Source organism: Arvicanthis niloticus, chromosome X (assembly GCF_011762505.2).
Source record: "Arvicanthis niloticus isolate mArvNil1 chromosome X, mArvNil1.pat.X, whole genome shotgun sequence".
In the NCBI taxonomy this organism is placed as follows: Eukaryota; Metazoa; Chordata; class Mammalia; order Rodentia; family Muridae; genus Arvicanthis; species Arvicanthis niloticus.
Genome location: NC_047679.1, coordinates 116,371,656 through 116,389,811, shown reverse-complemented (window position 1 = coordinate 116,389,811; position 18,156 = coordinate 116,371,656). Strand labels below are relative to the sequence as shown.

The 18,156-nt window shown below is 37.7% G+C and overlaps 1 protein-coding gene across 4 annotated transcripts in view; it reads left to right on the top strand.

The window, feature by feature from the left end:
- Positions 1-18,156, top strand: part of Fgf13 (fibroblast growth factor 13) — a 493,390-nt gene that overhangs the window by 301,296 nt on the left and 173,938 nt on the right. For 3 of the 4 annotated variants that reach the window (XM_076918148.1, XM_076918147.1, XM_034486123.2), the window contains one exon: positions 7,992-8,159. The exons of the other annotated variant lie outside the window; for it this stretch is intronic. In XM_076918148.1, the coding sequence (XP_076774263.1) occupies positions 7,992-8,159 (168 nt within the window). The remainder of the gene's footprint in view (positions 1-7,991; positions 8,160-18,156) is intronic. 4 annotated transcript variants of the gene reach the window in all.

Genomic DNA, 18,156 nt, shown 5'->3' with positions numbered 1-18,156 from the left:
AACACATATGACAACAGAATAGTGGCCAGAATCAGAATGATAAGAAAATTGATTGCCTAAAAATAAAACTTTTGCCTGGTTAACCTAAAGGAATATGAATTTGCTAGTTACATTGATTGGGAGGATATGAAGAAGTGGAAGTAAAGTTGATGTCATCTGTCATTTTCCCAGTCATGCATATTTTTAAATCAATATTGCACTCTAATTTCCCAACCACCTGCACAAAGCGGTGGCAGACTACATGACATGGGGTTTTCTTAACTACCAAAACACCAAGGTGGAACAACTACCAGGACTAAAATTCTACTTTGACCCATGAGACTTAGATCAGCCTTCAAATACTGGAATGCAAAGCTGAAGGCAGATCTGTGGAGAAGGATTGCAGGGTTCCCATAGGCTACCTTCTGAGGTAGTATGGTTCAGAGACACATCTTCTGACTTCTAGCAAGGTGGGGCTAGAAGGCGTGCAAGTTTGTGTCAAAGTGTATGAGCAAAGAAACCATAGCACTTTTTCTGAGATTGTTTTCAAAATGGATAAGATGTGGGAGGAGAAAATAGGACTTCTCTAGCAATGTAGTCTGTTATATTGCATGAGAAAGGTCTTAAGATCAAAGACTCGGAAGATTTCAGGAAAAAATATTTCTGTAAGTAGATATGACATCATTCTGTGAGCCTAACTGGTACTTCTGTACTGTTTTTCAAAGGAATGATATATGTCTAGTACTCACCACCACCACCACCACTACATACTTGCTACAGAACTGTGGAAGAGCATGCATGGGCCAAGGAGTCTGGAAATCATTCTGTTGAAGGGCACCAGTGACTCCCATCATTGTACATAGAGGAATATGGGAAAGTGTATAAATGCAATAGTTGGGACCAATCTGTAAATGATTTTAAAGCTGAGTTAAGTGTTTCTTTTCCTAGAACAATGTGGCTAGAAGCCACTTTCATTGATTGACAAACAAGTGAAATCAAATAAAAGTTTTCAATGTAGTCAGTGGCAGTGGAGCATCTTCAAGGAATTCCAGATGACATCTCGAAAGAAATACAGCTTGTTGGTCAATTTGATAATCCATGAATTAGCCATCTTTCTTCTCCTGTGGGCCATCCTTCTTACTTCTACTATAAGATTACAATGAAAGCCATGGGACAGCTTCACTTTACCAGCAATATATAAGTGGTAGAAGTTATTTTTTGTTTTTTGTTTGGCTTGGATTGATTTGTCCCCACCACCCTCCTTGGGATAGACACTTTCATTGTAAAGTCAAATTTAGCATCAGTTAATATAGTTAAGATATGTATGAATACATATCACTCATGGGCACACCAGAGGATGCTTCCATTCATAACAATTTTTTCTAGTCATTAAAACAGCTGTCTTGGTATTTATCTGATCATCTATAAAAGGCAGAAAACTGCACTATCTCACAGTAGCACTGTAGGTGATGACCTTCACTCACCAATTGTGTTCTCTGAGTATACCTTAACATCTACCAAAATAAATGTTTGGTTTCAGGGGATGAAATCATATCTAATACCAACTACATGACTATGTACCAACAAATGTACTAAATTTACCTCAAACTTTAATGTGCTTAGCACATAGCAGTGTTCTCTGAATCTTGAGGAAATGTAAATTCTGATTCTGGTGATATGGGCATGGCAGGGTTGAGAATCTATGTCTTTCATTCTCCATGAAAAAACACATGCAACTTGACTAGAACATACTTGTTAACATCGCTGCTACATGGGGCTAGAGAGATGGCTCAGCCTTATATTTTTCCAAAATAAAAAAAAGGAATAGAATTTTTATTTCCATTTATGACTTAGGAAACTAAACTTTACAAAAGGATCCCTGACATTCCAAAGGTCACATTGATGGTACATAATACAGGAGCTATGGTTGGAAGCCACAGGTTAACCGTGAGGTGTTTTTCAATGACCCTACCACACATCTTGGGGCTTTTGAAACATTCTGTGTGGGTAATCCATTTATAGTCCACACTTGATCAAGGCTTGGAACTTTAAAATCTTGCTTCTTTTAAAGTTCTTCCCTACTCAGGAAGACATCATGGTTTTTGCAGTTCTTTGTGCTTATATTTATGTTTTCCCCCATTTTCCCCTTCATTTAGATTCTTTGTCCACCTCAGTATACTCTAGAAACAGAAGGAAAACTGTTTAGAATATCAAGGCCCAACCCACCCTCATAACCCAATTAAATCCAAGTCTCTACACATGCATCCTTGTCAGGGACACTTTGTTAAAAGCTCCCAAGATACTGCTTACATGGAGCAGTTCCAGTACTGAATTAGAAAATTTGAAGCAACAATTTCTGCAAAAGTGTACTCTCAATCTCCTTTCTCATGCTGTCCTAAATGAAAATCTAGTACCCAACAAGGTTCCCTGTGAGTTTTAAGAATCATTTTGTTATTATGAATGTGAACTTCCATGACCTTAAAATTGGTATAATATCTGAAACAAAGCAAGGGAGCCCATATCAGAATCCTATAGAAAATGTACCTTAGTGACAGGAAGCAGTATCACAAAATGGCTTCAGCACAAGGTACGTGTTTGATGTCCTAAATTTTTGGTGAGCATTATTAAGGTTAGAGCTTAGATCTGTTTGAATAAATAAAACTGCCTAGTGATGAAATAATCTTTTTAAAAACTAGAATACAGGCTAGGGTTGAAATGAGCTGTAGTGAACCTCTTAGAAATCCACTGTGGCTCTTCGGGCTGGAACAGAATTACTGGGTAAATATGTGTGTGTTGGTGTGGTGTGGTACACGGAAAAGAAAAAGGACCACCATACAAAAATACATGGCATCTCTTTACCCAGGTATGGGAATAATGGGAAGACAAAGCTAATCAGAGATCTGAACCTACCTCAGGAAAAAAACGGAGGGATTTTCATTGCAGAAGAGGAGACAATGGATTACTTAGAATGCTAATTCTCAACTCTAGCAACATATTCAAGTCACCTGAGGAACTTTGAAAGCTACCAGTGCTCAGGGCTCAACTCTTTAGAGTCTAGTTTAATTAGTCTGGCATGGGACCATGGGTATTTTACTTTTAAAAGTGCCCCATGTGGTTCAAATGCTCAGCAGCAGCCAAGAGCCCCTAGTTTATATAATGTGCTTGCACTAGACAGAAAAGACTGCCTTTGACAAAACTGATGCACAAAGCTCCTAGACAAGGAACTGTGCATGTGCCGAGATAAGTAGAATGCTATCTCATTACATACTAAGCATGTGTGTAGCCAGAGTTTGGTATCTACATGTAATGGTATACTTCTCTATATGAAGAGCCAGAGAAGTTGTAACAAGTGGGTGTTTCAACTGTACCAGTCCAATGGAGGCTTTCTGTTCCCTGTTTGATAGGTACACTCACTGATGCATTCTACTCTTTACTTGGTTTACACTGTATAAATTCACTTCTGCAAAGAGATGATCCTTTCCAGATTACAAATGGTTTTCAGAGATTTGTGCTAGTCTTTGCAATCAGGGGAAACAGAAAAAAAAACTGGTCTTAAGGCAGCCCAAACTAGGTATATTATAGGACTAGTGGAGTCTGTTAGTAGGAAAATAGGCATGTGGTGGAACTGAGAAGGTGAGGGAGGGACCTCCATGGTAGTGGTGGGTTTGCATTTTATTTTAAGATGAAAAGAGCAAAATAACCTGAAGATGGGTGAGAGGGAAACATACTAGTTTTTGATTAGGGAATAGAGAAAGTCACAAATGAGACCATAACTGAAAATTTAGAAATAAGCCTTCATCAAATAAATTAAGCATTAGTACTAACCACTTTCACTCACTGAATTTTCTAAGGTCTACACGTTTGAACCTACCATATTGACCGTATCTGCTGTGCTAGTAATATCTGAGCATCAGATACATACATACAGGTAGATAGTTACCTGGGAGGCAGGGTAGAGGTGCTGAGCTAACAAGTGCTGTGGATATTTGTACTTTTCAACATGACAGGTGTTTGGCCACATGGAAGGCTAATTGTAATAATTGCCCCATTTTCTTCTCGTTGTCTTTCTGACTTTGTAAGGATGTTTGGTACTCTCTGCGTGTGGCCTTATTTTTGTGTTTTATAAGGCTTCTAAAGCATTTTCTTCTTGGAGTCACTAATATCTGTCTGATAACTTGGATTGGTAGAGTCCCCTTGCCCTGGTGATCTCAAGTTTGCTTGGCTTTAAATTATGTTAATTATGTTGAAGTATGTTGTGAAAAAGTACATTCAGAAGCAAAACAAATAACATCATTAAATAATTGAGGGCTTATTGACTGCTTCTGGTTGAAGCCAGCAAATATTGAGAATTATAATGGCCTAGTGAGGGCCTTTTGTGCACTGCCTAAATAGTTTTTAAGGCTCCTCCTTTTGTTGCTTTTATATTTTTGAACAATGACAGAAAATTTCACGGTATCTTTGAATAATAACAGAAAATTTCATGAGACAGAGTTGGAATCTTTGGAGGTAAGAAACACTGACAGTCCTGATTGTTGGTAATTTAGGCATGCTTTTATAGTACTTTATGTGGGCTTGACCGGTAACACTCCAGGAACCTGGCTAAACTTTTTCAGTACTTTACTGTGTGGATTTTACTGTAGTGTTTCTCATACTGCTAATACTTGGGCAGCTGTTCTTTGAGGCCAATGCTGTGTTAATTAGTACAATTTTCATAAGGTATGAAATAGATGTCCCTATACATGGGGAAGATACATTACTAACATTTTTCCTTAAAATAACATTAAGACATAAATTTCACTGGAATTTTTAGTATTATCAAATACAATTACATTTTATTATAGATTGGTGCTTTAGCTATAGTTTGAAATGGGCATATTTCTGAATGACTACCTTGGCTTAGTCTCTATCATATATTTGTCTCTTACTCCTGCTACTTGACTGCCTGCCACTTGCCCCTGTCCTTGATCTTGATAATAGCCGAGAAGGCTAGAGAAGAATAGGTATTTTAGTGATATTTAGCCCAGTGTTGCTATACTAGATCTTATCTGGCCCATCCAAAGATTGTCAATGGAGGATTTTTGTCTGGTTTTGTAATAATAACTAACCCTTATAGTGTGCTCATAATAAACACTCATGCCATCACTAGAGTCACTCACTCTTGATCCTTCTGTCTGAGTATGCCACTTGTCAGTGTCTGTGTGTCTGTGAATGTGTGGATTTGTGTGCATGCACTTCTCTTCTCCAATGCTGGACTGCTTCTGTAGGAGTCTGAAGTCATGAGTGGAGGGCATTGTCATTAAGGCTGTCACCATGTATAACATACTTTAAATTTCTGCACAAGGTCCTATTCCTTGGTAACTATTTTTATGACACTCGGCAGCCTTACAAGAAAGATGTGGTTCTTGGGTCCAAAAATCCACCATCAATCACATTTTAGCAGTTTGCATGTCATTAAGAGACAAGCTGAACACTTGAAATGTCAGAAACCTTTGTCTAAATCAAATTTTACTATAACCCCAAGATTGGCTAGATCTATGGTTGGGAAGTGCAACAGGAGCCGCTTAGGCCTCACTCAGTCTTGTGAAGAGTCTTTCTCTACTGCTCCTGGCAAAGGCACAGCCCTTCTCCTAATTGAGAAGGCTCAAAAAAAAAAACAAGTGGATTTTGTCTTATATTTCTATATTTTTCATTCCAAATATCCTCAAATGAGGGATTTTTATAGACTCAAGTGAAGCTTTGCTCATACAATAAAATCTAGTAAGAATAATTCAGACTATTTCTAGCTCGTGGTCAACAGAACACCAGGATACTGTCAGATTATCTATCTTTTCTTTTTTCTGTTTTGCCTGAATTGACTGATGTTTGAGGCATTGAGTAAAGACAGCCTGAGACCCAGAGCAAAGCCATTAAGTCCCAGATGTTCACGATTTCCAAGGAACTGTTCTGCGCCTGTGCTTATTACTCAGACAGCTCCTTAAATGCTCTCATTCTGACACCTTTCGCACTTGCTAAATCCAATTTGAGGGAAGAACCGAAGAGAGAGGGGGAATTTTGTGGAAAGCAATTAGCTTACACTCTGGTGACCTTCATGCTTTCCCCATCCTGATGAATGGGGGGTTAGCTCTTATATCAGTCAGCAGGTTGCTTTGCTAGGATTGTGTTATATGTTATAGATAACCAGTTCTGTCTAATTAAACAATAATGATGGCAATGTACGACATTTTCTGGGAATTAATGAGCAGCTGGGAAAAGCTGATGGCTGGAGAGTCAGCCAAAGGCTATTAGCTTTGGTCTACCATTAATCTCCTGAAATGCCCATTTGTGACATCATTGTTGGTATTGAACAATAAAATGTAAGACAATTTACTAATACTCATTGTATAGTCCCTAGTAACAAATTCCACATGTAGTATCCAAAAGTCATGTTTTTTCATGTTTAGCTTCAATTGTCCTTTAATCTAAATAGAATGTTTTCTAGATAGAAGGTCCTAAAAATGAAATTTCTTGCTTTTTATAAATAGGGAGTGTGGTTTTAAGAGTCCCAACTTGGAGAGTTTTCTTTTATATTTTGGATGATAAAACCAGATTTTTCAGCTGTGATCCAGGAATTTGTGGGTATATTATCATGACTATCTCTCTGCTCATGGCAGAAACTGGTTGCAAATGCTTTGAATAGCAGCTGTGGCTAGCAAACATGTGCACTCACCAACAAGATTATAAGAAGTTATAGTAACACTGCCTATATATATTATAGTAACACTGATGAAGGGAATTCTCTGCCGGGAAAAGCTGTGTGTCTATATAACATTTTTGATTACTGCTACTGAATGCTAGAGGAGAATCAGACTCAAATATTCACTATCTTTCTGCATATTTTACTAACAACATTTCTACAGATAGGCTATCTCTCAAGAACTTTTTCTAAAGCCTAAATGGGAAGTTATAAGTTACATTCTTTCCCATGCCCTTTCCCCCACCCCTACATGAAAGTTTTTAATGGCCACTGAGACCCCAGCCAATGAATTTTGAATGCTTTGCCAAACCCAGAGCCTTTGGATATCATGTAAATCAAGACATAAGTTGTTTGTTTTGTACACCACAGGCATTATTCTCCCTGTTTTGAAAAAAAAAATGGCTGGTGGTATCTATCAGTCCTTCGAAATGCATGTTAAGTGTATGTATTTGGGGGAGGTGGATGAGTCACCATGCCATTAATCACAGCTTTCTTTCGAGGCACTGACTCACTCCCAGTGAAATGGAGTGGTCTCATTGGGAAGGGTGTGAAAGAAAAACTCCATTCTTGGGTCAGTTCCCTGTTTCTGCGAATGTAAATCAAATTTGCACCCACTTCAGTGGGTGGTTTTCAAACTAAAGAAAGCAGCTGTGGACCCTATAAAGGCAAACATCAAGCTTTTCCAGGGAAAGACAGTAATGCAACACACAGGGAACCTAGGATGACAATCAGAGCTCACAGGAACCTAGAGGACATCTAAGGCCCAAATCTGCAGTGCTAGCCTTGTTCTTCCACAGTTCAGCCAGGTAGGCTTTTGATTGCTGATAATTTGGGGGCACTCAGCAGGAATCTCTCATCTTCATTCATTAAAGGAGTGGATATGTGAAGTCAGGCCCCTTCAGGATCAGACTGAGAAGAGAAACAAGTGATATTAGTAGACACTGGGCAATTTCATCTGTAAATATTTATAAAGCCTCTTACATTGAAATGGGAGCTCTGTGTGGTGTTTCTTTAAAGAAAGCATGCTTACCAAAATGAAAATATTACACTGTGCATATAATTTAACACTAGCAAAGAAGGTATAGATCATGTAGTCCCTAGCTTTTCCTGGGATTATTTTCAACCCCTTAAAATGAAATTGCCAAGTTATCAGATGTGTTTCCTTGAAACTTTGTATGAAAATGTCTCCTTAGTCTTCTCTGGGAATAGGTTTGCTTGAAGATATTCCTGCTTTCATGAAGCTCTAACTTGCGTTCATTTTGTTCTGTGGTGACCACAGTTCTGGATGACGCCCCCCCTGGCACACAGGAATACATTATGTTACGACAAGATTCCATCCAATCTGCGGAATTAAAGAAAAAAGAGTCCCCCTTTCGTGCTAAGTGTCACGAAATCTTCTGCTGCCCGCTGAAGCAAGTGCACCACAAAGAAAACACAGAACCCGAAGGTTTGTGCACGACAGACACGTGTTTTTGCTTGTTTTCCCTTTTCTTCTCTCTCTCTCTCTCTCTCTCTCTCTCTCTCTCTCTCTCTCTCTCTCTCTCTCTCTCTCTCCCTCCCTCCTATTTTGGATTGTGCATTGCCATCTGGTGTGCTGTGTATTGTTTGCTCCCCGTGACAGCTATAGGAGACCCTTGCTCACTGGTGACTGTGTTATGCAGTGTCAGGTGGGACACTGTAGAATACAGTCATCTCAGCACAGTGTGCAGCATCCTGCTTCCTGCAGCTGAAACATTTTCGGTTGATGTCATGACACTATTTCATTTTGGCTGCTAACATTGCTTGCTCATGTAGCCAACATCTACCCAAATCTGTTCCCATCACCTTGCATTCCTGAAGCAGCAGGCAGCTGAGGAAAAACACTTCTAAAAGGAAATAATGAGAAGATTGTTTCAAATTTTCTATTTCTTCTCCACTCCATAAAGCTTCTGCATTGCTTTGGAAGAATGCTTATGATCAACTTATTTCGCTGAAGCAGTCCCAGACTTCCCCTGTAATGCACGTCCACTTGCACTTTGCCACAGTGAATGCATGTCTTAAGGAAACCATGAAGAGTTTTATTTTTCTTTTCCAGCTCAATACAGGTTTGGAGAACTCAACTTGCTGCTTATTTAAACTCATATTGTTACAGTGTTCATGCCAGTCCATGTCACAAATCTATGTCTAACATAACTCTTCTGGCCATAAAGGGTATTTAACAGCCTTCCATCATTTTTGCATGTATCAAACTTAACAATTTTCCACATTACAAATTCAATGTGATAAAATTTTGTTGCTGTCAATATGCACTTTAACTTTCTGAAATGACTTTTGCATACTGTAATGCATATGATAGGTTCTTTTACAGTAAGAAATTATCTTCTGGTCATTCCTGTTTGATGGAGCTTCCCAGTGTACATTGGATGTGACAACATTCATCTATATAACTATGGTTGGAGTGTACCTATAATGTTTAAATATATTTATAAGTGACTTTGTTCCTATATTTAGTTCTTTTGCACCATCATAAAAATCCTCATTACAGCCATGTTTCTGATGTGGGAAATAATGACTCCATGTTTTGTTTAAAGTTTGATGTGTAAGAGAATTACTTGCAGTGAGCTCCAGTTCATAGTTTTTAAAGCAAAATGTTAACCTCAAAATCTCTCTCTCTCTCTCTCTCTCTCTCTCTCTCTCTCTCTCTCTCTCTCTCTCTCTCTCTTCCAAAAGGACAATTAAGTGTTCATAAGCAGGAAAGTGGGAAGTCTTTATCCATCTATGTTCAGGCTTATTTTGGTAATGAAATAAAATATTTGCATTTATTTTCTACTAATACTTTTGCCAATCTAAACCATTTACTTTGACTAAGAGTCCTGATGTCAATAACTAGTCACCTGCAGGTATAAATGGTGACCCTTTCCAATAGGTAAACTCCATTTCACAGTGCTTTAGCTGAGAAGAAATTAACTAATTTTAACTGTACTGAGATAAGAATTTTTAATCAATGACTATTATTTTATTATTTCATTATATATAGTACATTTCTATATAATCTTTCTTTTTGCTCATACTGTATGTGATTGATACACACAAACACACACACATACACACACAGTGGTTTTTCTATACTGGCAACAAGATTAAATATTTTGGTTTTGGTAATAAAAGTGTTGCTTAAGAATTTACTGATTAAGTTCAGTTCCACATTTAGCTAGAAACTTGATTTTTCTTGGCAAGATTTTAGATTTAGTAAATAACTGTATGACTGTAAGACCCCCTCTTATTACATAAACTTTGACAGGATCTGTTCATTTTCAAGCACCACCTGTAGAGCAATGGGAACACTGTCATGAATGTTTTCAGATATGGATTATTAGAAAGCAAATAGCAATTAGACTCTCTACAAGAGGTAAATTATTTTCCATCTATCATTTCAAACCTGTAAATTCAGTGGTTGTCAATGTGTTGAATGTTACTGTTATCTTCTCACCTGTAATGTTTTGAAGAGACATTCTCTTCTTTCAGATGATTGATTGTCTTCCCGGAAGATACTTTGACATAGCAGAACTAACTCTTTTTTTTTCCTTACTCCTAATAACTGTTTATCAATAGTTTTACATTCATCAGAGGCTTTCTTTGGAGATATTTTAATACTAGTTACAATCATACTTTACCCTCTCAAACAAGGATTCCTGTACTATTGGTGAACATAGACCAGTGAATGAAAACACTTTATTCCCGTCTAGACTGATAACATCCCAAGTACCTAATAAGGCAGCAAACCAAATGTGTTGTGGATATTCCTTGAATAACATGCTTGTTTTCATGTAGGAAATGAGAGTTTGCTATTTCCAGGAGGTGACGTATTTGTTGATTTGAAAGGGTTTAGTGGTCAGTTTGGCATTATGGAATATTTTTGCAAGACTACTTTTCAATTCAATAAGGTATAGTTTCTAGTTCTCTCTCAAAGTTGCAACATTTTGCTATATTTCCTAGAAATAAAAGGCCTCTTTATTTCAAATGTATAGTCAAGCTAAACTAGGTGGCTATGTGATATCATTTTTATTGTCACGTGATTCATCTTGATGGTATGTTCTGTTTCATGGTCACTGTGTTCTAGTATCAGACTTTAATTGGCATTAAGTGTAAATTCCTACAATTTCATAGCAAGAGAAAAAAAAATAATGGTCAATCTGTCCATTGCCATTAATTGAATAATGAAAAACTCCTTAAGACTTGAAAGAAGATAAAAATTTGAGAGATAGCAAAATGTCTGAATACATTGTGTAAAAGCTACTTTTCTCTTAATGAACTGATAAATTAAACCTATTTTATATGTTTGTGTTTTTGTAAAGTTTTGGTATTTCTTTTAGCTATCAATGGTTATGATGAGGCAGGCTATTTCTATAGTTTACAACCACTTGAGATTTGATATAGACAGCATAGTTAATATTGTTCAGTGTCATTTGTCTTTCAAAGACACTTGTGAATTGTATTCAGCATCTTCAGAATCTATGCAAAAATGTTCTTAGAACTATCTCGCTGTTTGCTGTGGCTTTTCTTTTTTGATACACTAAAGCCAATTATATTTTTTGAGAAGTAGGCTCATATTAATGACCAGCTAATTTCAAAACTAAATTTTAAATCTATTCCAAACACTTTCCATGATGTGATTCTTCCTATAAAATCCACTTATGATATAAGCAAGCCCTTATGAATGCACTGGAATTTGGCTGTAGAAGAACACATGAATATCTGAGAGTCTAATTTGGCCCAATACCAGCAATGTTCTTTGTTAGAAGAAAGCTGCTGCACAGAGACTGGAGATCATTACCAACATATTTTTCTTATGGTTCCAGGATCCCTTTGGCAAGAGAAAGTATAATCTTCATAGCTTTGTTCCCTTATTCACTTTCTCTTTCTGTGCCATGGGTGCCAAAATGAAACTACTGATTTAGTGCAACTTCTGGAAGCCAATCTATTTTCAGCATCGCTTCTATTTCCTAACTGTTCCTCATTGAGCTTTTCTTAATGTTTAGAGACTGTTAAAACAAAAGAGAGTCATAGCCTAGGCACCCAATCTTGCAAGTGAGTAGTGTTGAAGTTCTGGTGGAGGGGTGGACAAAAAAAAAAATTGTGGATTTCTAGTGTTTGGTGTTTACCAGTGAAAATTTTTATTATGACAGTAACTTTGGAGGTGTTAATGTGATATAAAAATAATATTGAGCTTAGTGACCTGTCAGGGTTCCTGTGTGAGTGTTGGTGTGGATCCACACACATTCTTATCCATTACACACATTCTTATCCCTTGGGATATCTCTAACTTTTCATTCCAACATCAACTATCCTTTGAAGGATAAAATATGGTCCAGATCTTGGTGATAACATACCATGATTTCCATCAACAAAGAGGAAACAAAAATTTATACTAAAAGCTTAAGAGGCTATGTCTGTAACTACAATTCTGATGTTACTCTGACTCTCAATGGTTTCTTTACCTCAGAGCAAACGCATGACACTGTGAATATCTTTCTTGCCTAGCTATTAAGAAAGGGAAAGGTAGACCAATATCAAGAAGCAGGCTTGTGCAAATGTAGGCTTTTTTTTTTCTTATGCTTTCTCAAGACAAATTGACTATCTGCTATATTTGTGACGTTTTCATTTTAATGCCAATTTCCCTTTTGGGAACTATGTTCGCATTGATTTGGCTTACTAGTAAGTTTGATCAAACTAAACTACTGTTATTAAATCCTATTAAATCCCCTTGTTGATAAGTTACAAATGAGTAACCCTCTCTGATACTGGATACCTGAAAAAGCTATTTTAGAAACCATATACCTGTTTGTTCCATTGAGGATGACAATTGAGAAGTTTTTTTTTTCTATAAAACACTGGGACTGTGTGTTTAGATGATGATATACATGTAAAGGTTTTATTATTCTTAATTTTTTATTGCAGAGCAAGTGTGACTTAGGTCCCGCTGCCTTTGTTTTTGTGATCTCAAGAATAACTAAAGGACAGCAGAGTACTTTCTACACCCATTGAAGAAAATGGCAGCTTAGCTGCTGTTTCTCAGGAATGGTAAAATAATATGGTCAGCATAAAAGCCAGAAATGTGAAGGCCTTGCTGATCAGCAATGAGTAAATCATATCCTTTCCCCACAATGGATCCAAATGTGTTTCTTTTAGTTGCATGTCAATTATTTCCTAGAAGCCAACTTGTTTCCTAATAATCCCAGGAAGCAATCTATCGAGCTGAAACACAATCACCCTTCCTCCCTGTTTCTTCACCTTATATAAAATTAAGTCAGAACTTAAGCATAGCTTCTACTTTCTGTTAAAAACTCATAATCTAATCAAGGAAGTATGCTTAGCAGACAATAATTAAATTTCAAGATACAATGGGCATTTATTATCCTCTTATTGAATATATGCACCCTAGTTCTATCTACATGATAGCTTGTACAGTAGAAACAAATAGTAATTCTTTCTTTGAAAATATGGTTCATGTTTTAAAACAACAGACCTCCTACCAAGTGGAGGCTTATGCATTCCATTGCAGTGGCAATGATTTCCTCTTGTTGAAGTTTTTCTTAGTTAATGTTGAAATTAGAAGTTTCTGCTGCGGGAATCTAACTTTGGTAATCCATTTCATGTATAAGTGTTTAATATAGAACTCTGTCATGAGAAACTGTTCTGAAGTTTCACTGGAGATTTTGACTAAAATAAAACACTTCAGAGTCAAAATCAAAGTATGATATATGAATCTCATATTGATACTCTTCCTTTCAAAACCATTATATTATCGAATGTGCTGCCAACAGTCTCTGTGGCTAGGATACCTCAGCAACTCTTCTTTTCTCATAGGCAATTAATAAACCACCTAAGAAAATGTTTCTTTCTGACCTAGATTGTTGGGGCTTAACATCTCCCATATGCATAAAAGCATCACGTGGGTGACATTGTGCTGATGTCCCCATTAAGGTCAACTATAATGTATGAAAGTTTCCCTTTACTGAAGAAGTATTACTAGAATGTGCTGCTGCCTCTGATATAATGCTTAGCTCTCATTGGTTACCTATAGTACTGGAAAATGGGATCCAGGACCACATGCATGAAAGGCAAATAACTCTACCACTGAGCCATAATCTAAACCCTCTGTGTTTTATCTTAGATGACCTACATGCTTATTTTGTTGATCAAATCAGTGCCTTCAGTTACATTTCTTAAACCACTGACTGTGTCAGATATTATTGTACAAAGATGAATTCTACAGTGAAATGGTTTTTTTTATAAATTACATACCACTCCTTGAGAGTGATAATGTACATAGTTACATTAAAGGTTTTAAGAAGTGTTGCTGATTATGAAGCTGCCTTACTGAATTCAGTTCTCCATTAAAGGTCATCGTGTAGCTGCTGCAATTGTCTTCCTCCTGACCTCTATTAATATCCCAAAGGAATTTACCCTTGGAAGAGTTCTGCTGACTCTAGTGTATAGTGTATTCCTATCAGAACAGGTCTTTGATAAGAAACACATTTTAAAACATGGGTGCTGATCTCTTCCAGGCTACCAGGCACTACTCTAAGTGTTGTATGTGGATCAGTCCTGGGAATGAAGTTGTGTTTCTAGTGCTCTACTAGATAAGCAGCTTGTGATGGAAGAGAAACAATGTACTGATCCCATAGTCAAGAAAGTATCTCTGTCTTGCTATGCTAAAGATTATCAACTGAATTGAACAAAAAAATATTCTCAGTGTCATAGCTCACAGGCCAGCCCTAGAAGTGAGGAGTTTGCTTGAGTAACGACTGTTTTATCAGAGCAATCCTCAACTTTATCTTCACAGTGGAGTCAGCTGAGGACCTTTTAAATAATATCGATGATTGAGCTTAGCATAGAACAAAATTAACCATCCAGAAGCAATGCTATAGGAACTCTTCTGGTGGAGGTACTTTAGAAGATGACTCCCAAGGTGATTGTAATGTCCTTACAGAGCTGGAATCAGTGCATTGGGAAAAAAATGACCTTGGCAGAAGGTCTGGTGTTTGGTGGGAGCTGTCAATTGGGAAGTTTTATCATGTCAATTCCATGGGCCTCTTCAGGAGGTGCTCTGTGATTAGCGGTCACAGTTGGACAGGCAGTACTTATTTTGATCTTTAGAAGTTGGAAGAATGGGAGATATACACAGTCTCCAATACACACACACACACACACACACACACACACACACACACACACACACACATTCTTTAAAAGTTTTCTTTTCCCTTTTTTCTATCATGTGATTTTATAAAATGAGCCAGGCTTTTCCATAGGAGTGTGGTAATCTGCCACCTTGTGACCAACATTCTTTCTTACAAGCAATTGTAGAACTTGCTCTTGTCTCAAGGTGTAATAGAGCTTCTAAATGTGGGCAAAAGAGTTTCCTCCTAACCCATCTGCAAATGAATATACTTAAAGTAGGAAAGAGAAAGAACAAAGGATGTTTTGAGACACAGTAAAAGTATAGCTACTTCTTTACTGTTTCATCACTGCCCTGGGGCAAAGGCTACTTGTGACCCCAGGTGTCAGTCCCTGATCTATTCCAGAAGCTGTCATTGAGGCATTGCCTTCTTATCGCACAGGCATAATCAGCTACGGTGGCTTCAAATTATCACAGCAGCATGTATTTGAAAACTGAGTCTGTTATGATTGGGAGGCTTTAATTGCCATCCCTGTTTATAAGTCATTCTGAGTATTCTAAATGATACACATTCAGGTCTTCATTTGTTATACTCGACAGCATTTCTCAGTGTGCTTCTGAATAAGCAGCTCGAATAATGCCTGGGGAAGTGTTGAGCAAGAGACCTTACATTCTGTACTTTATCAGCACTTACCCTTGTCTTGCCTCACAGCCAAAATCTGCACTCACTTCAACACATGAAAGTCGCATGTCCACTTCTACCCAGGTGTTAGCAGATATCTATTCATGAGACCTAGCTATTTTAAGATATATAGCCTCAGAAAAGTTCCTGGTTTGACTTGACCAATGTGTTCACCATTCTACTGTGTTCTGAGATGGTGTTTAGTCACAGTGCTGGAGTAAGCAGCTCAGGTACTAGCCATATGGTGATCACCTTTTGTCACTGGACATTCTACCTCAAAATCATGTTTCAGACACTATCATCTGATGACCTAAGTCCTGGTGTGATGAAACACTGAGAAGGGACTTCAGTCCTGCCAAACTGCTTGTATCACTGTCAATTTAGTAGCACTTGTAATTTCCACAAGGACTAGACTTATACACAATGCTCCATGTATCTTCTGAAACATGAAGAAAGAAGGACCAATTATATCTTTGATATGTTCTTGGCAGAATGTTCCATGTTATCCTTTGTGTGGATGGGTACCTATAATTTCTGTGCCAGTCACTTTAGGTATATTTTCACTAATCTTTCCAGTCACCTGAAAGATAGGCATCATTAGTCTTAGAGGGCATGATGTGGAGGCTAAAGTGCAGATATATGAAGCAACTAGTTTACATAGTCACCGAGCTAATCAGTGTCCTAATGGAGATGTCAAGTATGCGTGACTTCCACATCTAATCTTTTCCCTTGCACTGTGCAACTTCAGGTCCTCTGATGCCTTGCATCATCTTTTCAATCCCAGGACAAAAAAAAGGACACCTACAGAGCATCTTATCCACTGCTAGAGACAGCTAGTGCTTACAGCAAAGTTGTATATAGAAGTATCTACAATCTCTGAGAAGATTACTTATTTAATGAACTCAATGGGGGATTTATTTTAGGCATTCTCTACATTGAATATTATAAACAAGAGGCAGGAAGTTATGCAAACCTACCTCCTAGAGATTCGGTTGCATGCTTTAATTCCCCCTTTGTTCTCTGTATAAATGCCGATTGGCAGCAGCTAATCATAAAAGCACTGGGTCATTATGTTGGATTTTCTCATTAATCTGTGGGCCACCTCACTATTCACCTATGGTTTTTCTCAGGTGGCCTATACAAAAACCCTGTATTTCCATATTTGAACACTCCTAGTGAGAGCTCACATGTTTAATTATTGCTCTAGAAGTTTAGCCTTCTGTACATACTTTGTGCTAAAGAAATACCATGCAGTGAGAGGAGCATTATACTTTTGGTTTAGTCTATCTATCAGGACAGGGAGATTGGGTGATACACATTTGTATACTAGAGTTACTCTATTTCTCTTGCTCTCTTTATCTCTTTCCAATTCCCCTTCCCTCTAATCTCCATCTTCTCTGAGCATGTGCATCATTCTCTGGATTAGGTACACACCCCTCACTGCAGACCTCTACAGGCAGAAGATATCTGGGATAGACTCTGCCAGAGACTTAACATTGATTCTGTGATGACACAATTATTCAAACAAATGCACACACACACACACACACACACACACACACACACACACACATTCATACACAGAAGAAAATTGTTATACTCTGTGATCACTGAACACTATTCAGGATAGATTTGGATGTACATATACACAAATACACAACACACAACACACATGGAAATATATATATATGTATATAGTGTGTGTGTGTGTGTGTGTGTGTGTGTGTGTGTGTGTGTGTGTGTGTGTCTATCACTATATAAAATAGTTCATTGGAGGAAAACACACCACAGCAGTAGAGCTCACATGGCTGTTGTACTGGAGTCTTTTCTGGGATACATCCAGCCCAGCAAAGCTCAGACTAATCATAGCCCGCAATGGGATAATGTGGGTTCAGGAAAACCATTCATACAGTGAGGACATTTGTCTAGCAGGCTGCCTCAGGCTGTGAATAAACTCTGGCTCTTTTCATGGAACAAGAGTGGAACAAAGGATATTTCAAAAAGTGGGGATTATAGAAGTTGGCAGCCAAAAACTTTGCTTTCTTGTTCCTTCTTGAGCTATTATTTCCTCTGTAGTCATTTGATTTGCCTCTAAGAAGGTAGTATTTTGGAACCATGTTGGAAGAAGCATGCATTGATTCAGTAAATCTCTAATTGGTATGCATGGTTAACTGTTCACTTAGTGGGTAATTGGTTAAATATACTCAGAATATTTGCTGAGGAAGGAAAAAAGTCCCCAAAGTGAATGGGAACAGTTTGAAAATCCTTCCCAATACTGCAGCTTGTCTTTGGAAACAGCTCTGGGTATGTTAGGCAGTATCCTCCTCTGTACGGACTATATTAAAACATGCAACCTTTATTTCTTCCCTGTCAGTAGAGCTGTAGTGAAGAGATACCACAAGCATAGCGTAATGTCTGGCAATAATAACCACTCAATAAATATTCGTCATTACAAACAACTTATTCATCTAACAAATTTGGGTATTTTGAGTTCAATGGGCCATTTGCCCTAATTCCAGGCAGCAAGTGACTGAGTGTTTCTAATCACCATTAACGGAATGGATGTATTTGTCAATAGATATTTATTGAGTGTTTTGCAAA